General features: G+C 44.3%; 1 protein-coding gene across 1 annotated transcript in view; it reads left to right on the top strand.

Moving 5' to 3' along the window:
• MYO1E (myosin IE) overlaps positions 1-20918 on the top strand; it is a 212954-nt gene that overhangs the window by 170066 nt on the left and 21970 nt on the right. The window contains exons 19-24 of the mRNA XM_043918799.1: positions 1832-1976; positions 5896-6010; positions 6217-6386; positions 7751-7896; positions 16842-16988; positions 18639-18796. Of these exons, the coding sequence (XP_043774734.1) occupies positions 1832-1976; positions 5896-6010; positions 6217-6386; positions 7751-7896; positions 16842-16988; positions 18639-18796 (881 nt within the window). The remainder of the gene's footprint in view (positions 1-1831; positions 1977-5895; positions 6011-6216; positions 6387-7750; positions 7897-16841; positions 16989-18638; positions 18797-20918) is intronic.

Raw genomic sequence — 20918 nt, 5'->3', positions numbered from 1 at the left:
CTATCCCCTAATTTCCCCTCCCTCCCTCCTTCCTCCTCTCCCCTCCTTCCACCTCAAGTCTTTGGTACCTTTTGTATCTGACATTCTATAATAGACTTCTCTCTCCCCTATGAGGTTAGCCTCTTAATAATTGGACTTCCCTCATAGCTCAGTGGGTAAAGAATCCGCCTGCAATGCGGGAGGCCCTGGTTCGATTCCTGGGTCAGTAAGATCCACTGGAGAAGGGAAAGGCTACCCACTCCAGTATTCTTGCCTGGAGAATTCCATGGACTGTATGGGGACCATGGGGTCGCAAAGAGTCAGACACGACTGAGCAACTTTCACTTTCACTTACATAATTATGATGTTTCTAACATAGACAAATGTAGTAGACTGTATCATCTGTAAAGGAAAGGTTTACACGTATACCAATCCATGTCTTGTATGTACTGCCATGATGAAAGAAACAGTCTGGGGTTCAAATCTCAGCTCTGACATCTGCTAGCTGAGTAGTCTTGGGTAGTTCTCTATTTTCCTCTCTTTCCTGTTTTGCAAAATGGGAAGACCAGCTGACAGAGGTTGCTATAGAAATAAAGAAATCTACTACACCAAGACGGAGAAGGCAATGGCAGCCCACTCCAGTACTCTTGCCTGGAAAATCCCGTGGACAGAGGAGCCTGGTAGGCTGCAGTCCATGGGTCTCGAAGAGTCGGACACGACTAAGCGACTTCACTTTCACTTTTCACTTTCATGTATTGGAGAAGGAAATGGCAACCCACTCCAGTGTTCTCACCTGGAGAATCCCAGGGATGGCGGAGCCTGGTCGGCTGCCGTCTGTGGGGTCACACAGAGTCGGACACGACTGAAGTGACTCAGCAGCAGCAACTGCACCAAGAACAACACCTGATGCAGAGAGCACGTTTTAGTTACAACAGGTGACTCTTTCCTGCCGTGTTCCTGGCATTGTATCAGGTGCCAGATGTGCAGGGTGAGCCCCACAGATATGACACCCCCTCATGGAGCTCCTATCCCCATGGGGGCAACATAAATTACCTGAATAGGTACAGACATGACTATCGTTACAAACTGATATATACTCTGAAGGCAAAATATTTTCTATGAGAGAAAATAGCAAAGGGGACAGTTTTTGCATGGGTCATCCAAAAAGGTTTCTATGGAAGCGTCGTTGAAGGGGAGGACCCTCCCCGCTACACCCCCAACCCCTGGGTAGGAGCCAGCCCCTTGAGGGGTTTGGAGACCAGCACATCTGGCAGAGCGAATAGCGTGGGCGAAGGCTCTGAAGCGGGAAAGTATGCAGGAAGAGAAGGCCATCCTCCCAGGAGCGGAGTGAGCCAGAGGAGAGCAGAGATGAGACTGGAGAGTAGCTGAGGACCAGTCACCAGGGCCTCCTGACTCAAGATGCAGAGAACTCCACAGATGAAAGTTGATCTGTCGTAATCATAACAGCTGCTTATGGGGAGCTTCATAAAACTCTTCACGTTGACTGTTAAGTGCTCCCAAGAAATCAGGGGAAATCAGTGTTGAGAAAAGACCATTTGATTTTGCCAGAAGAGTGTCGTTGGTGACCTTCAGCGATGCTATTTTTAGACAGTGGTAGAAAGGAAAAGCAGATTTTCTTCAGGGCGTTAGCATGGAAACGGTTGGAGAAGGAAAGAGTAGGTGGCGGCTCTGAAATGGGCATACCAGACCCAGTGGGTTTTTGCAGTTGTCAGGGTCTATGCCTGAGTCTTGGAAGGGAGGTGAGGGGATGGCTAGGACTTCAGCAGCACTAGGTGCCTTTGGGGGGCGTCCAGGCCAAGCCTTATTCTTCTCTCCCTTGTTTTCCTCACAGGTATGCCATCCTGACCAAAGCCACCTGGCCCTCATGGAAGGGGGATGAGAAACAAGGCGTCCTGCACTTGCTGCAGTCCGTCAACATGGACAGTGACCAGTTCCAGCTAGGGAAGAGCAAAGTGTTCATCAAAGCCCCCGAATCTGTGAGTTTTCTCTGGGCCACGCCTCTCCCTGCGGCCCCCTCTCAGCCCCCTCCCCACCATGTGCCTGGTTTCTTTACTTCATCCCGTGGTTCGTGTCTTAAATGTCAGTTCCTCAAAGAAGGCTTTCCGCTGCTCCGAGTCTGTGTGTGGTTCATGCCCCGCACCCTAGCACCTTCAGAGTCCTCAGCTTGGATACAAAGCTATTATCACAAGAGCTTTTCTTTTCGTACTTTCCTTCTCTCCCATTTTAGACGGTCAATGCCTTGAGGTCAGGGTCTGTTTTGTGTGCCTTTGTGTACGCAGAGCTTCATGAGGAAAGTGGCTCAGAGGAGGTGCCCGATAATTATTTTTAGTGTGCAGTAGTGGCTCAGCTAATAGGTACTTCTTTGCCCAGAAAGGAGGCTTGGGTTAACCTACATCCTCACCTGGGTGACACCCAACAAGTCATGTCACATAAAGGTGGAGCAGAGCCTGGGAGTGAGAATTCCCAGGACTATACCTTGAAGACCGTGAGGAAACTCAGAAAGGACTTTGAGGAGATCAATAGATAGCAGGAGAAATCTCCAGTCTTAAAGGATACAGATATTTACCAGTAAGGAACTCAAAACACATAGGTTTTACAATTTATAAACTTATCAGACCTCCACAGATTAATTTAGTGGAACCTCTTAATCTTTCCTGTGGAGCATGTGGTCACCCTGAGCTGAATGATTGTTCACAGGAAGTTCTCAGTTTGAGCAGGAACCCAACACAGCCCCTCAGGCCTTCTGCCCCACAGCTCTGGGGCTGTGGAATGAAGATAATTCCAGATTAAAAATGAAGACAATTTTTAAGCTGGAGAAACTACTGGAACTAACCGGGGGTGGGTATCACCATTTCTTGAGGTTCCTGTAATAATCACAAGACTATTTTCAAGAGTCTATGGAGACAGACTTCCCTGGTGGTTCAGTCATTAGGGCTCTTTGCTTCCACTGCAGTGGGGTACAGTTCTGATCCCTGGTTGGGGAACTAAGATCCTGCATGCCATGTGGTGTAGCCAAAAAAAAAAAAAGAGTTGGTGGTGAATTTGGCAAAAGTAGTCACCATATCACCAAGAGAACCTGCAGTGTTGGTCATAATGGAAACCCTTGACCTCTAGGCAAATTCTGGTCCTGCCATGCGTTTTCTCCACTAGAAGGGGCCCCATCACTGCTGTTCTGCCTGCCTCCCAGGATCAGCCTGAGACCAGAAATGCTAATGGTTGTAACTGAATGACTTTAAAGGCTGTTAAATAAGTAAGTGGCACACATCAATAGAACCCATATGAAAAGTTTGTGGTAGCATTTTCCACTTTGAGTTATTTGGAGCTTCACAGCAATTTCATTTCCAAATATAAAATGAAAATGTTGTGTCATACACCATTAAGCAACCCACAGAACAGTTCCTGTTCTTTCTAAAACAGGATGGAGTGATTTATCGGTACAATGGAGAACTCTTCTGTTTTATACCCGCTCCTCTGTTTTTACTTTTTCGACATGCTGAATTTTCACAGAAACAGCCTCAATGTTTTTCATGCTTTTTTTTTCCTGATTCAGTTGAGCTTTGAGATTTTACTTTCAAATCAAGATTTATTTTTGGTCTTTCTTTTCCGTGTTTTCTTCCCAGTTGCTTTTTTACCTTCACTTGACTCTTCCTCTCCCCCATTTTTTCACACACACACCCATCATTACTACTCTCTCCCCTCCCCGCATTACTCATCCATCCATATGTAGCCCTGACATTGCAAACAGTTTTACAAAAATTGTTTTTTAGGGACTTCCCTGACGGTCCGTTGGTTAAGACCCCACACTTCCACTGCGGGGGGCATGGGTTCCATCCCTGGTTGGGGAACTAAGATCCCACATGCCATAAGAAAGGCATGGCCAAAAAAAAAAGGTTTTTAAAAATCTAGCCTGTGATTTTGCTTTAACTTTTATACTAAATGTGCTGAATTTACAAAATAACCCATTTGCTTTAAGAACCCACATTAGACATCAGGTATCAGAGAGTTTGGTTTGGTTTTGTTACATGTGTCCATGCTTTTTGCTTTTCTCTCTTCTTCTCCCTCTCTCTCTCTTTCTTCTTGAATCTCCCTGATTTCTAACCCCTATGGCTTTTGGAAAGAACCTAAAAACCAGCTCATCTTTGAATTAGTCTATAGGAAGTTGGGAATTGGTTGATTCTTCATCCTTTCTGAGTCACAAGTATATTTTCTATGACGCTTTCAAAATAGTTCTGGGAAAGAAGAAAATAAGACTTACTCAGAAACCCAACACAGAAGATAAGAAAACACCAATGGATAATCTTCCAGGCAACTGCTGGGCTCAGATTTTTAAACATTCTGTCCAGTTGTTGAAAAAAATCTTTTGTTCTTGAAATATGCACCTTTGTTTATTGTATATGGCACTGACGGCTGCGAAATGAAGTGCCCCTCTCTTGATATGTTGAGTTTGAGGTGGAGCTGTGAGAAGAAGTTGAATGTTAGGAGGAGAGATCACTGGCTCCAGGGTACAAACCCAGATAAACCAAGACAACAAATCAAGCCCAGCTGTCTTCAAACCAAATTTGCTTGTTTAGTTCTGGAATGTTTTTACAATGACATCCATCATCATTACTTTGGGTTTTTATTGGTCTGTTTTTTTATTCCTAGAGAGTCATGTAAACTACTTCCTAGGTGAATAAGAGTTTCCCACCATTTTACGAGTTGATTAGATGCAGATTCTATGTCCAAGTGAGGAGGAGCCTGGCAGAACCTGAAAGACCTTGGTTCACTTTCCAGCTCCACCCAATCTTAGTACTGATGTTCTCCTCTGTTAGTTGGAGATAATGCAAATAAGTGGTATATGTAGTTGTTGAGTGGTTGAATGAAGTAATGTGTGTGAAGCATCTAGAATGATTCCTGATCCACTGAGGGCACTCAGTTTATTACAGCTGTTTGCTGTCATCTTCATTACTCTAGAGCTTTGGTGAGTGGTGTACAACAGTACTCATCATTAAGATGACTTGAGTGCCAGCCCCATTTGGTGAATCCAAGTCCTTATTAACACATCATAAGTCCAGCTCCAATCACTGGTTATTATCCTCTGCCCAATGACTCACTATAGATTTCTGTGAGGCAAGAAGTCTGTACTTTCATGGAACCAAAAGTTGGGCAGCCCTCTTTCCACAGCAGCATGCGCTTTCTGCAAAAGCTGGAAAATTCTAGTAAGAGGCTGTATGCAACACTAAAGCTGCCTCCATGAGCTCATTTGATCTAGCCACTTAATATCCTCTTTGGATCAAGGTGTGAAATAAATAGGTATGTGTTGAATCACTCATTTGATTCTTAGAGAGGTTAGGAACAGGGTTTGGCAGACACCATCATTAAGGTCCAACTAAATATACTCAGATCCAACTATTTTCCACTATTTTTTAATAAAAGAATATATATAAGGACTTCTGTGATGGTACAGTGGATGAGAATCCATTGCCAGTGCAGGCGATGTGGGTTTGATCCCTGGTCCAGGAAGATTCCACATGCTGTGGAGCAACTAAGCCCATGTGCCACATCCACTGACCCTGCGTGCCTGGAGCCCATGCTCCACAACAAGAGAAGCGCGTGCAGCACCAGAGTAGCCCCGCTCAACACAGCTAGAGACAGCCTGCATGCAGTGACGAAGACCCAGGGCAACCAAAAATGAACTCATTTTTAAACAAACTTTTAAAGTATGTATAAATATCTTGTCTCTGTATATTTATATATAAAAGTTATAGTGACCATAAGCAACACATTTTTTTCACCTTTGTTTATGAGTCTGAGAAGCTGCTTCCCATTGTGTCCTTGACTAAACTGAGTGTCCTTGGAATATCCAGTGTTCAGGTGCTGTGAACTGACTCACACTTGTCTTCTCCCTATTCACAGCTCTTTCTTCTAGAAGAAATGAGGGAGCGAAAGTACGATGGGTATGCTCGAGTGATACAGAAATCATGGAGGAAATTCGTGGCCCGGAAGAAATATGTCCAAATGAGAGAAGAGGGTATTATAGTCATTTTATTGCATTCATTTACCAAATCTCAAGAATATTTTTGAGCTTAGATGAAGTTACAGGTTCATTGTACTTTGCACATACTGTGCGTTGCAGCCTTGCATTCATTTAGAGTCTCTGTGTCTTTGCACACGGAGCATTTTCCGCTTTGTAGGGGACTGATCCTTCTCCCTTCTCTATCCTTTTGGGAACTGCAGCCTCCAACCTTCTGTTGAACAAGAAGGAGAGACGGAGAAACAGTATTAACAGGAACTTCATCGGGGACTACATTGGGATGGAGGAGCACCCAGAACTCCAGCAGTTTGTGGGCAAGAGGGAGAAGATCGATTTTGCAGACACAGTGACCAAGTACGACAGGAGGTTCAAGGTACGTGCTGACTGCCCAGCCCTGGGAGTCACCAAACGGATTCCTTAGTTCTAAAAATAGCTCATCATTTTGCTTTTGGGATTACCAAAACAGAACATGTCCATTGTAGATAAATGTGGAAAATGCAGATAAGCCAAGAGAAAAATAGCCACCTATACCCAGAAACAATCACTGTTAACATTTTGTGTGCATCCTTTAGAATGTTTTTATGCAGACATACATTTGTATATTTAGTTTTACAAAACTGAAATCTACCTTACATGCTGGTTTGTGTTCTGTGTTGGTTTTTTCCTAAAATACACCAGGGAGAACTTTCTGTATTAATAGATATGTCAGTATAAATTGTTTTGTTTAGCTGCATAGTATCCCATTCAACAGTTGCTTCACTATTATTTTGAGCCAGTCTCTTATTAATCTCTTCTCATGACATTTTTTTTTTTTTTACCATCATAAATAAAAGGATACTCAAGAGCATTCTTTCACATGGCTTTGTGCATTTGTCTGCTTATGCTTTTAGAGTAAATTGTTAGGAGTAGACTCATTGGATCAAAAGATTGAGAATATAAAGTGAAGTGTTCTTATCCATTTTCCCTGGGCAAATGACTACGCGGGGCCGCGGGGCTTTGACAGAACCACTGGAGGACAGCTGGGGTTTTTTTTAACCTCTTTCTTTAGACATTGTCTTTTTTCTTTTGCCTACTAAAATTTTGACCCTAATAGTGAAATCTGAAGCCATAATAGATTATGGGCCATTAAGAGCTTTTTATGTGAGTTATTTCTCGTTTGGTTTTTGGTCAGGGAAAAAAATAAAGAACGAACGATATTAATTTCACAAGAAGGATAATGCTGTTTTGCCAAAACCGAATCACTCCTTACAAACTGAATATGGTGCCAGCTGCTCTGGTGGCAGGTTTGAATACAAACATGAATGTTAAGTCTCAGTATTGTTTGGATATAACACAGTACATTTATATTAGATTTTTAAGGATTACCATTGAAATGAAAATGTATCACTTTTAAAAAGTAAAAATGTAATGGACTCACAAAAATTACATATGCAGAGTCCTTTGAGGGATCCCTGTATGAGAAACATCCTGGAGCAGATCACTGGTGGGGCCATCCTGTGTGCTGGCTTGCCCTGATCCCTTAGGTGGATCCATATGAGTCTACCATTTTTATAAGTTAAAGAGCGTCAAGTAGCAGCAGTTTTGTGTATGTCAGCCTAACAAGCATAAGCAACATGTTCACCATCCGATCGTAGTGGAAGTTCACTGCCTAAAGCAGCTTCCTTCCACCTGCTCACCAGTGCCCTGTGTGTGGACTACTGCCACTCTGACACTTTTCTAAAACTCCTGTCCTTACAGAGCGTAAAGCGAGACTTGCTTCTGACTCCAAAATGCTTATACTTGATTGGACGAGAAAAGGTCAAACAGGGTCCAGACAAAGGCCTGGTGAAGGAAGTGCTGAAGCGGAGGATCGAGATGGAGAGGATCTTGTCTGTGTCCCTCAGGTGAGTGGCCAAGGGTGGGGGCAGGGGAGCCCCACCTCTGCATGACACTGCCATCTGCTATTCCAAACACAGCCTGGAGGGAGGCCCCGTCGGGCTCCCCAGTTGTAAAAGTGATGATGAAGAGAACCCAGTTTTCTCTTCTTCCCTAAGAAGAGCTGATCTTCTTGAGTCTCGGGGAGTACTGCAATCACAAGAAAAAGTTACCTTCTGATCTGCTCCTCTAGTCAAAGGATACTCAGATCCTTTGCTCCCATAAAATCTGAGGGGAAAAAAATGTAGTCTGTGAAACAAACAGGGTATAATTGCTGTTATTGAAGTGGGGGGTCACCATTCTTGAGTCCTGCCCCCAAGCCCACCTTGCCCCTGATGAAGACCTAACCCATTCCACCAGGAAAAGTCTGAGCAGAGGTGGCCACTAGGTCATCAATGCTGCTTTTTAATTGCTGTGACCTTGGATTGTCCTAGATAGGAAATATCTTTGGACTCCTTGAGGCTCCTCTGCCTGTTCATTCCCCCGGGGGTGAGGGGGAATACAAATTGGTCTCCATAATCTGTAACCCTGGAGTCATTGCCAGATGCTTCCTTCAACTTCAGGTTCACAGGTAGGTACCCTTGCTCTTCTCGTCAGCACTCAGGTTTATGAAATGAGTGCAATTGTACGATAATTTGAACATCCTTTGGCATTGCCTTTCTTTGGAATTGGAATGAAGGACCTTTTCCGGTCCTGTGACCACAGGACCTTTTGCAGCCCCGTGGCCACTGCTGAGTTTTCCAAATTTTCTGGCATAATGAGTGCAGCACTTAGACAGCATCATCTTTTAAGATTTGAAATAGCTCAGCTGGAATTCCATCACTTTCACTAGCTTTGTTTGTAGTAATCTTCTTAAGGCCCACTTGACTTTACACTCCAGGATGTCCATACCATCATGGTTATCTGGGTCATTAAGAACTTTTTTGTAGACTTCTTCTGTGTATTCTTGCCACCTTTTCTTGATCTCTTCTGCTTCTATTAGGTCCATACCATTTCTTTCCTTTATTGCAAAAAGGCTGACTGGTTGTCTGAGGAGGCCTTACAAATAGCTGAGAAAAGAACAGAAACAAAAGGCAAAGGACAAAGGGAAAGATACACCCAACTGAATGCAGAGTTTCAGAGAATAGCAAAGAGATAAGAAAGCCTTCTTAAGGGAACAGTGCAAAGAAATAGCGGAAAACAATAGAATGGGAAAGACTAGAGGTCTCTAAGAAAATTGGAGATACCAAGGGAACATTTCACTCAAAGATGGGCACAATAAAGGACAAAATGGCAAGGACCTGCATATGCTGAGACTTCCCCAAATCCTCCCAGCTAATATCTCCTAGACTAAGTTCCCTGTGATGAGAGGAAATCATCAGGCCACAGAAAGCAAAGAAAAGAGGAAGAAAGGCCCCTTTGAGGCTTCCTCCTTGAGTCATGTCCTGGGGCCCTTCTGGGGATGCCTTAGCCTCTGCCAGGGCAAGCATCGGGCTGCCATTGTATTAAAATATTAGAGATGTTCTGGTTACCTGTGGATGTGTCTTCTTGGAATTAGGACTCCTCTCCACTCTTACTCCACACACAAGACAAAATCGCTGCTCTTAGACAAAAAGCAGGGTTTTTGTGCACACAGGAAACTGATTTACCAGGCTAGAAAACCCTGGCTCTGGTGCAATCATCCAAAGCAGATTTTAAGTTGTGTCTGTTCTTGCCTATGTCACTGTGGTTTCTGATTTTGTCTGTTCCCAATTTTCCTGATAAAGAGCCAGGCAGGGCAGTGACGTTAAGTGTTTAAAACATTTCAGTTCAAGATGTGGTAGAACTGGTAAGCAGATGTGTTCAGCAGCAGCTCTTTGCAGCGCACCTCAGGTGGTTCTCAGTGCCATGGATTTCACAGACTAGAAACTGTCCAGTTTCCCAAAGGTCTTTCTGATCATTCAGCTCGCTGACCAGGCCATGACCTGCCAACCACACTCTCCTGGTTACTGGGCCCTGAGACTGCCCTTGCTGGTCCAAGGAATCCAAGTGGAAGCTTCTTTTTTTACCTTGCATGGGAACAAGCTATACCCGGGCTAAGTTGAGTGAGCTAAAACGTGCTGGGCACACTTGACAGTTGAAAGCCCAGGAGTCACAGCTCTGGGGCACAACTGCTCACTACTCTGAGAATGAGTGTTGTTCTTACTGTTACTACTGCCTAGGTGTGTCTGCAGCCCTCAGAGGCCTTAAGCAGCGCTTAATCATTGTATATCTACATGTGTATCTAGCACTTTGACACTCATTGCCTTGTTGATCAAGTCTCTGAGGCTTATCAAGGTGTGGGATATTCACACTCAAGTTTTTTCCCCTCTGTCTTTTCCTTTTTTCACAGCCTCTGGGGATACTGTGTCTCACAGTAAGATCAGATTCTTTTTCCACTTTCTTTTTAGTATTCATGGTCTGGATGTTTGCGTCCTTGTGGCCTTTCCTTGTTGGAGGATGTAATAAAATGAGGTACTTAGCCTGAAATTTATTCTGACTCTAGGAGGGAAAAAGAGCCCAAGTCATTTAAAGGTGTATTACAGTCACTGAGCCCCAGTTTGCCAGGATTAATAACCATTGCCTCATTTCTTTCAGCCATAGGGATAGGCTAGTAATCTAAACCAAGTTAGAAGTGCAATCAGATAGAGTGTGCAGAATCAAACACAGAAAAGAAATCGATTGTGGTACCAGGAGAACGTATCTGTGTGGATATGTGTACACGTGCATTCTCAATATATTTCAGTGTTAGTATAGAGAAAAATTTGAACAATTGTCTTGCACTTTGGGAAGAGAGTCATAATGTGTGTTTTGAAGACTTTATGGGACTTACTTCTTGACTGTTAGCTAGAATGATCACCTGATGGCTTCTTCTAATTCAGACTATCAAAGTGTCCTACAAACCTGATCTTTCAGCCCGTCCCTAACTCTTATAACTACTGGGGAGGCCAAATTGGCTCATAGCTGCCTATTCAAACCAACCAACCATACAAGAAAACATAGAGGACAATTTGGGGAAATGTAAAATAACGAAGTATTTTACAAGTGTGTTATGAGTGTTAGTCGCTCAGTTGTGTCCAACTCTTTGTGACCATGGATTGTAGCCTGCCAGGCTCCTCTGTCCCATGGAATTCTGCAGGCAAAAATACTGGAGTGGGTTGTCATTCCCTTTTCCAGAGGATCTTCCCGACTCAGGAATTGAACTCAGTTTTCCTGCATTGCAGGCGACTTCTTTACTGTCAGAGCCACCAGGGAACGTGGCAAATATTTTATATGAAGGATTTATTGTTTATTCCTTTAGGTGTGATAATGATATTGTGGTTATTTTTATTTAAGAAGGCTTTATCTTTTAGAGATAGACACTGAAATGTTTAATGATAAAATAATATGATTATACTCTGCTATAAAATAACCTAGCCAGTGTGTGGAAGTGGGGGGAATGAGACTGCAGATGAATTTGACTGTGGATTGATCATTGTTGAAACCTCCTGACATGTGGTGGTTCATTCCGCTACTCTACTTTCTGATATACTTGAAATTTTCCATAATAAAAAGTGTTTCCTAATACTTTAATAGACATCATATTTTTAGAAGTCTCTACCCTTTTTAAGTATACTGAAATATATCTAGTTGAATTATAATTGAAATTTTTTAAAAACTTTTTTTAACTTATAAGGAAAAAAATAGATTAGGCCCAATAGCTCAGAGAGCTGTGATGACAACAGTCACTCACAGGGAAAGGAAAACTCCTTATCTAAATAAAAGACTGAACACTGACAACCTACATTTCTGCCTTCGTGGAGACATGGTGAGAATATCAAGAGGTGACAGCACTCCTGATGTCTGATGTCTTTAGGGCATCATATTTCCAAGCCTTTGGGGGGACTGCTGATAGAAGGCCAAGCATCGTTTCTGAAGGCTCCTTCAAGAGCTGCTTCTTGTCCAAATACCGAACTGACCTGTGTGTGTGTGCTTAGTCACTTAGTTGTATCTGACTCTGCAACCCTTTGGACTATAGCCCACCAGGCTCCTCAGTCCATGGGATTCTTCAGGCAAGAATACTGGAGTGGGTTGCCATGCCCTCTTTCAGGGGCTCTGCCCAACCCAGGGATCAAACCCAGGTCTCCTGTGTCTCCTGCATTGCAGGTGGATTCTTTATCCACTGAGCCATCAAGGAACTGACCTCATCTTGCTCTTATTTGAAAAACTCAATTTCCTGGAAGAGTGGTCAGAAGGTACAATGGCCTGTATTCTTTGCCTTCCTATTGTAGCTGATGAGGTTTGAAACATAAAATCTCCTATATGGAGCTCTCTCTGATGAAGCTTCTAGTAGTCCTTCTGTTTCCTGTTGCTGACCCCCCAAGGCCTAAGATCAAAAGCCTTGGGGCTGCCTGCCTGGGTCAGTAGATTTTCCTTGTACATACTAGGAAAGTCAGACTAGAAGGAGTGGGCTTTAGACAGAGGCCCCAGCCCTCCTGGGCATGACTTTCTTGCCTAAAAATGGTTTGTTGCCTAATTGCCCTAACCCTCTGGCAATAAGAACAGCCTACTTCACTAGGGCCCTTCTCCGCTGACCTGATGCTTTCCTGAAATCTTGACTTGCTGTGGATTTTGAGCTCTGGGAACCTGGAAGTTTTCTGCATTTTTGGACTGACCACCAGCGTTGTGTTCAACTCTGGATTTGCAGTGGGTGAGACATAGTCCCTGCCTCAAGGCGTTCCACCCCATTCTGGAAGGAGGAGCCATGCCCTGTGTAAGCATGGGCACACAGCTTACAAGTGTGGAGAGACTGGTTTCCAGGATGTTCCTGGGACACAAAAGGTGGGAGTGGGCCTTTCCCCATGTGGCTGGGTGAAGCTCTTCCCGGGAGGCCTGACACGACGTGTACCTGCACTTTCTCAGAGAAATTAGGTAGGCTCCCAGACTGGTGCTACGGGTATCTGTGGGTGGTAGAGTTCTGGGTAAGGTTTGTTTCCTTCTGCTTTTAATTTTAACTACCTTTGTAGTTCTCAGTTTACTGAAAGGAGCATTGGGGACTTCCCTGGTAGTCCAGGGTTAAAAATCTGCCTTGTAAGGCAAGCAACTCTGGTTTGATCCCTGGTCAGGGAACTAAGATCCCACATGCAAATAAGCCCGTTTGCCACAACAAGAGAAGGCCCTGCACACTGCAACTAGAGAAAGCCTGAGTACTGCAGCAAAGACCCAGCACAGCCAAAATAAAGAAATATAATTCTTTTTTAAAGGAGCATCTATTTCATAAGCAGGAAACATTTCTTTTTGAGACTTTAAATAAAAGCAGGGGCCATCCTAGCTGAAATTGCCTTTTCAGCTTAAAAAAGAAGAAAAAAAAAAAAAAACTCCTTTAAAACTTTACCCAGGGTTTTGTAACTAACATTTTTATGAAGAAGATCTTGGTTAAGGGAGTAAACCAAGCATTTCTAGTGTGGTCAGCAGTACAACAATAAGCCACAAAAACAGAGGATAAAGAGCCAATCAGAAGCCAAACCAGGGGCTAGTTAAGCTTCTTTCAACATAGGCTCCTACGTCAAACATCTGTAAGGAATTGCAGCTTGAGCATATGAAGACGACGGAGGTGAAGTCCAAAAATAAGTCTGATTTTTTTAGGGAAAAAAAAACAAGGTGTAAAAGCTTTGTTTTCAGACCTAGGGACCTGGGCTGAGGCAAGGGGAATGAGCTGAAGCTCTGGCCTGGGTGAAGAGAATTTCCTGACTTTTTGACTCCAGTCACCAAAGGGAGGAGCTCTTGAATTTGATGGTTGAAGTCCTAATGTCCAAACAGTCTCTTCTCATTTCCAGACTCATGCTGATAATTGACCTTGATGTTTTGGCCTGCTGGCTTTATTTCTTCATGATCATGAAACTCCTAATAGTCTGCACACATTAAACCACTCAAGGTTTCTTGTGTTGGACTCCTTTAATAATCCAGTTGAATAATTGCTGTCCCGCCTAAAGGCCAGCCAGGCAAATGGACATGCCCAGACATGAATCCAGCAGCTGAAACAGGAGTTTCACTCCACCCCATACACCAGAGTGGTGCCTCTTGTTCACCTCTTCCCCCTCTGTATACTCTCCTTCCTGACACAGAGGTGGTCTTAGCCCTGTGTTAGGATGCTGGGACTTTATTTCATTAATTCCAAATGACTTGGGAGAGTTGTTTTGAGCAGCTTTTTACACAAGTGCCTTTTGGAGTTAGAATTGCTGACGTTGAAGTAGTTAAAACAATTCCAGAGTTTTCATCTACCTAGAAACAGGAAGATGATAGGAGTGTTGTGGCCACACCTTCTGAGGTATACTGTTCTCAGAAAAGATTCCAGTTCCAAAGTTGGGTAAGTTTGTGAACAAGGAAGAAGAGTGGAAACTGTAAGCTGTCCTGTAATACCCATTCTCTCCTCTCCATGATAATAGCTGACAGCCCAACCAAAGACTACATTTCCCAGGTTTCCTTCAGCTAGGTGTGACCATGTGACATATGCTAGCCAATGAGCTGGAAGCAGAAATGACTCTATGACTTTCTGATCATACCTATAAGGAGTAGACGCCTGGCTCCCAGGCGCTGTAGAACTGTCATGTTGGCCTTGATTGCTTTTTCTTATGCTCCTGAGTGCCAGAGATAAAAACACTAGGTTCTTTAAAAACCGCTGGTTGTGAGGGTCTTCAATCACAACAACACCTGCATCCCAACTGTTACAAGAGTGTGCAGATAGCGTGGTTGTGACATAGGGATATTTGGAAACACTGTTGAGGTAATAGTAATGACCACATGCTCCATCCAAACGGCCATTATCTGCCCCAACATGCCTGTAAAGTGTTCTGACTTCACATCCAGGGAGAGCTGTTTGGTCTACTGGTTTGCAGTAAACAGGATGTGAAGGGCCAGGCTCCTTCCCTGGTGATGGTATCTTGCTGCTAGTCTACTCCATTCCGCCCCCGAAGTTATGTATGCTGTCATACTCTGCCTTTGCAATCCAACTGTGTTGTGGTCCTACCTTATACATTTTTTCTCCTGTGGACTAAAAGCTCCTGTAGAAAGACTGTGGGGCTGAGGTTTTAGAGTGAGGAGCTGTAGCTGTAGCTTGATCAGGTACAAGTCATTCGCTCCCTGCCTTGGAACAGAGAGAGAAGGTTCCTAACAAGCCCAGGATCATCCGCAAAGGCTCTCTCTGCTCCAGGAAGACTTCTGGTCCCATGGACTGCCCGTCCTCAGCTTGTCATATTCCTATGACTGAACAGAGAGACCACAGGAGTTGCTATTTTGTGTGCTTAGTCAGTCAGTTGTGTCCGACTCTTTGCAACCCCATGGACTGTCACCCGCCAGACTCCTCTGTCCATGGGAATTCTCCAGGCAAGAATACTGTAGTAGGTTGCCATGCCCTCCTCCAGGGAATCTTCCCAACCCAGGGATCAAATCCAGGTCTCCCACATTGCAGCCAGATTCTTCACCGTCAGAGCCACCAGACAAGCCCAGTTGCTGTTTCGTTGGATCAGACTCCATGGATGAAGGCTCCCCACTCTCAGAGATTCTTTTTACCCCAGTCCTCTGTACTTGCCTCACTGTCTGGTCATGTCACAGCACAATAATCCTACTGATGCCCTGGTCCTGGGTTGTGCAAGACATAGGAACAGCTCCTGTGTTACTGATAGAACCATGTCATTGGTATTTCCTGCATTTGGAGAGGTTAAAATTTAATCTCTGTGGTCAGCTTACTGAAGTGAATTCACTTACTTTGTTTTTAGTACCTGGAAAAACACTTATTGTCCCTAATGAGACGTCATTCTTAGGAGGGTTGTCTTAGATGTATGACAGTGTTGCTAGGAGGTAATGGTAGGGTTGTATATAATGAAGCCTTTGGGGTGGCGGCCTCTTTCAGCTGAGCAATTGAGCAATACATCTAGCAAGTAAGGAAGACAAGTTCTCAAGTGTATATGTGTTCTGATTTCCACAAACTCTGGCTGGGCCTGGAGAGGAACTATAATCAGTCCCCTTAGCACTAAGCATATTCCCCGAACTGGCTTAGCCCCTCAGGCTCTCTCTTCCATTCTTCCTGCAGCTCCTAACATCCACTGTGGGTATGAATTTCCCCAACAGCCCTACCCTGTCCAAACAAGGAGCTCCCACAAAGGCATGTCCTTTTCCTGACCCACCCTGAAGGTGGGGATTATGCTTGCTGTATGTACACCTGTCTCTCATTTCTCTGCAGTTTGATGTGTTTGTGCATCTGGCAGGCAGTATAAGCAGAGCACCGAATATCTGAAGGCTCCCGACTCGTGTCTATGAAGCCTAGGACTGTGGCTTCTCTTTTGATAATGGAGCTTACGGTTCTTCAAGTTAGGATGTATTACAGTAGCTGCAACCATATCCTAAATTCTGCTGACTTGGGACTTAGGGGGAATTGTCCCTTTTTTGCCACATTCATAACATTCTGGATTTTTATGATTTTAAGAACATAGAAGTTGAATTTGAAAATGGATTTTTTAAAATACAGACTAAATTGTCCTTAATTTCCTGATTTTAAAAGTCATGTGAGAGAATATTTTGATTATGCTGTTGGTGGACTGTAAACCTCTTTTAAAAGTAGATCTTAGGGATTTTATTTTTGTACTTCATTGTTGTTGTGTTTTGTTTTAAAGATTTTCAGTAGCAGAGAAAGATGGTGGAAATTTAGTGCTATCTTACAGGATTAAAAAAAGAGTAAGGGAATTCCCTGGTGGTCCAGTGGCTAAGACTCTGCGCTCCTGATACAGGGGGGCTGGGTTCGATCCCTGGTCAGGGAACTAGATCCCACATGCCACAACTAAGACTCTGTGCAGCCAAATGAATAAAAATAAATGTTTAAAAAAAAAAATCATGGAATCAACAAAACTGTAACTTTCATTGAGTCTTTACAATCTCTTTGCAGTACTATGCAGGATGACCTTTTTATTCTTCATGAGCAAGAATATGACAGTTTGCTTGAATCTGTCTTCAAAACTGAGTTCTTGAGCCTCTTAGCAAAGCGTTACGAGGAAAAAACCCAGAAGCAACTACCTCTGAAGTTTAGCAACACGTAAGTTGGGATCTGAGGCTTTGATCTCACTGCCGGGGTCCACTGCAGAGTAGGGGTGGGGTCTGACTGGCTTGGGTGGCTCTAAGGAGCTCTGGGGCCTTGGCTTCTCCTGTGGACTCATAGGGCCTGCAGAGGACAGTCAGGGTGATTGCCATGGACTTTGGAAAGGTTACTTTTGCATTTCTGTGAGATGACTTCATTGAATGGTATATTTTATCCCTTGGCCAAAGGTCACCAACGTGAGGCCAAGAAAGGCAGATTTTTATATCTTACCAATGCAGGAATATTTTATTTCGCAGAGCAGGTGGAAGTAGTGTAAGGCTGAAGCAGAAGAAAGTGATTGGGGCTTAAGTCCCCAAGATGAGTGCATGATACAACCTGCTAGTGGGGCATTTGGAGATTGGGGGCTGTGGACGGCCAGTGTCTTATGTCTGGGCTCACCTTCATTCACTTTAATAACATCTTCTCATGTACCAGACACTGGCAGACTATTGGATTTCTAGTCTCATGTTTGCCAAGTGATTTATTTGACTTTTTGATCTTGTTCAATTTCCCCATCCATAAAACGAGGTTACCCTCCACTCTTCCTACTCACAAGCAAGGGGCCAAAGTAAAGCCTTCATTCCAGGAGTTGGGGAACTTAGCATAACTCATCCTGCTGTGGTTGAAGTGAAATAGACACTAGAAGTAGAATGAAGTCATTACAGCATTTTCAAACAACAATTTGGCCATGACACCAGGGGCAGTTGTTTTTGTCTGAGAATTGGTGATAAGGGAGTAACTCAAAAAAAGTAAGAATATGTATAAGCCCAACCTGCTAAAAAGAATAGGCAGCTACTGGCAATTATGATTTTTCTGTCTTACAAAATAAAAATACAAGGTTAAAAAAGCAGAATATGGAATTGCATTATGTAGGCATATGGGCAACATAGGAAATAAAAAAAAACTGGCTGGGGAGTTTTGCATTTGTGAGTAAACTTCCCTTTTATTTGGGTATTGGTTGCTAGTGTCTTTTCCTCCCTGGGATGGGGGTGAAGGTGGAGGAATAGAACTTAATGAAATAGTAGCCACATTCTCAGCCTAGATGGGAGGGGAGTCTGGGGAAGAATGGATACATGTATATGTATGGCTGAGTCCCTTTGTCATCCACCTGAAGCTATCACAACATTGTCAATCAGCTATACCCCAATACACACCAAAAAAAAGTTAAAAAAATAAAAAATAAAAAAATAAACTTAAAAATACTAGCTGCATTCTGTGCAGAGGAGACATGAGCTCTCTGTCTGGCTTCTCTCAGTCCTCCTCACACAGAGACCTGGGCAATCAGAGAGGACACGGTGATGCAGCACAGCAGGTGTGGCCTGGAGGGCAGCCTCTCCTTCTGTCCCCACCTGTCTCCACTGGACAGTGCTCCGATCCTGGGCACCTCCCTTACCAGCTATTATCCCCCAGGGACTGGGCCCCCAAATGCTCTGCCTCTGGTTGGTGGCTCAGCCCGCGCCGTGCCCGTCCACTGGGCCCCAGACTGGTTCCCATGATCCAGTCTTGTCTTGTTTTTACAACACAACTCCAGGCTGGGGTCTGTGAACACCACTTTCTCCCTGCTTCTCTCCCTTCCTTTGTTAATTCCAACATATACGCTTGTCACAGGCTTGAAATCAAGTTGAAAAAGGAGAACTGGGGTCCCTGGAGTGCAGGGGGCTCCCGGCAAGTACAGTTCCACCAAGGCTTTGGCGACCTGGCCATCCTCAAGCCCAGCAACAAAGTGCTGCAGGTCAGCATTGGACCCGGGCTGCCCAGAAACTCCCGTAAGTGTGCATGGGCCCCACGGGTGGGGCCGCTGCTGGGCTGCTGGGCTCCCTGCCTGGCTCCAACTCACCCTCTCTCCAAGCTAAACTCCTTTCCCACCAAATGCTCTTAACACTGCACAGACCTGCAGGCCAAAGAACTAGTACACTGACTGCTTCCTGTGGCTGGGGTTTTCTTCTGATTGAAACGTTTCAGACTAAACCAACATCAAGGCAAATGGGCAGGTTAAACTTTTCTGAATGATCTAGTAGTTATGAGTAGTATTCCTGGCATTACAGTGTTAATTATGTTTAAAACAAATCTATTTGTTGGCTTTATATTTCCTAGCCCTTTCCAGTCCAGTCATGTCAACAATACAAACTTCATCCTTTGTGTCAGTGTTAAAGAAACTGACCACACTTACCAACTCCTTACAAGGGTTCACTCTGTTGCAGAGCATCACGTTTAATATCTCCCTCCTTCACTTTAAATTGTTTCATTAGGAGACACACATGCACTAAGTCACACTCTGTAGTTTGACTCCTTTTACTGGGCCTATGATCCTTTTTTTTTTTTTTTTTTTAATATTTATTTATTTATTTGGCTGCACCAGGTCTTAGTTGCAGCATGTGGGACCTCGTTCCCTGACCAGGGATCCAACCTAGGCCACCTGCATTGGGAGCACAGAGTCTTAGCCACTGGACCACCAGGGAAGTCCCTGGCCTATAGATTCTTATTCTATACTTTTTCTGTAAGTGATATTTATAAATTATATTTAGGATGGACATTATAGGTAATCATAGATGCCATGTATTCATATAATGTATATATCTTTACAGAATATAGTCCACATGTATGATCAATGAAGAGTATGCCAAGTATAAAATAGGTCTTTATGGCTTCTGTCTACCAGGTGCATACTGGCATGTACTCATGTAACTCACTAATACAGTACAGAAAAGTAGCCACTCAGTAAATGGTGTATGTCTGAGTATCAGTTAGTACTTGCAGAAGACAGCACATTTAGGTGGGATTTTTGAAGATACTTTTACACAAAAGGACTCTTTACAGAGATGTGGGCAGGATGAAGGGAACAGGGTTGGGGCTCAGGCAGAGAAAACCAAGATGCTACTATTATCCTAAGGATGTAGGTAGAGGAGACCCCAGAAATCTAAAAAAGAACATGTCTCAGAATCACTTTGCTATACGTCAGAAACTAACACAATAATGTAAACTAAATACTTAAATTTGAAGGGGAAAAAAAAGTACCCCAACTCCTGTCCCCTCTGGCACCCCGGTCTCCTGCCAGTGCTTCCCAAACGGCCAACCCCAACTAGAGTGCAGAAGCCTAGCAGTCCACTGGCTCAGACCCCCGGGCACAGAGCCAGGCCAAGGAGAGCTATGGATAACCAGCAGGATGAGTCAGAGCCCTGCTCAGTGGGCCTCGAAGTGAGACATTGTCTAATACGGTGTTTTATCACGTCTCCGTGGGATGCGGGGGCAGGCGGGGGACACCCACACCTGGCCTCCTCCCCTCACCCCAGGACCTGATACCCAGCTCCTCTGCTCTGCGCTGTTCATGCCTGACTATTTCCTGCTCTTCTCTTTACTAGGAATTTCCTCTGCACCCCTGTTCCAGCTGGCTTAATTGTACACTCCTTCATGTCCCACTCGAGACCTTGTTGACTGTTGTCCTTTCCAACACATAGTCTCTGCAGAGGTCTCGCCTGGCCCCCAGTCGCCCTGCCTCCCCAGGCCTCATTCTGGCCCCACGGGGCTCCATTTAGCACTGCTCGTTTTCTGATGCTTGCACATCTGTGTCAAGGGTACCAGTCTGCTTCTCCCCTTCAGCATCTCTGTGTTTCCTTCAAAGACTAGAGAACACAAACTCTGGTGAGGACCGCCCTGGACAACAGCAGAGGTGGGGGAGCTGCGGCATCTACTCCAGGGACCGTGGTATGCGGCTAACACGGCCTCAGCTTCTGTGCTCTGTGGTCGGAACATGAGTGCGAACATTCATTTGACCCATCTGTCTCTTCGCAAAGTCAACAACAATAGAAGCCCCTTTGTATGCTTATTAATAATTCTTTGTAAAGCCATTGTCTCTGACATTTCAAATCTCTCATTCTGCCAACGTGTCCT

Source organism: Cervus elaphus, chromosome 12 (genome assembly GCF_910594005.1).
Source record: "Cervus elaphus chromosome 12, mCerEla1.1, whole genome shotgun sequence".
Classification (NCBI taxonomy): Eukaryota; Metazoa; Chordata; class Mammalia; order Artiodactyla; family Cervidae; genus Cervus; species Cervus elaphus.
Note: the sequence above shows the minus strand (reverse complement) of the source record. Positions and strands in the feature narration are given on the sequence as shown.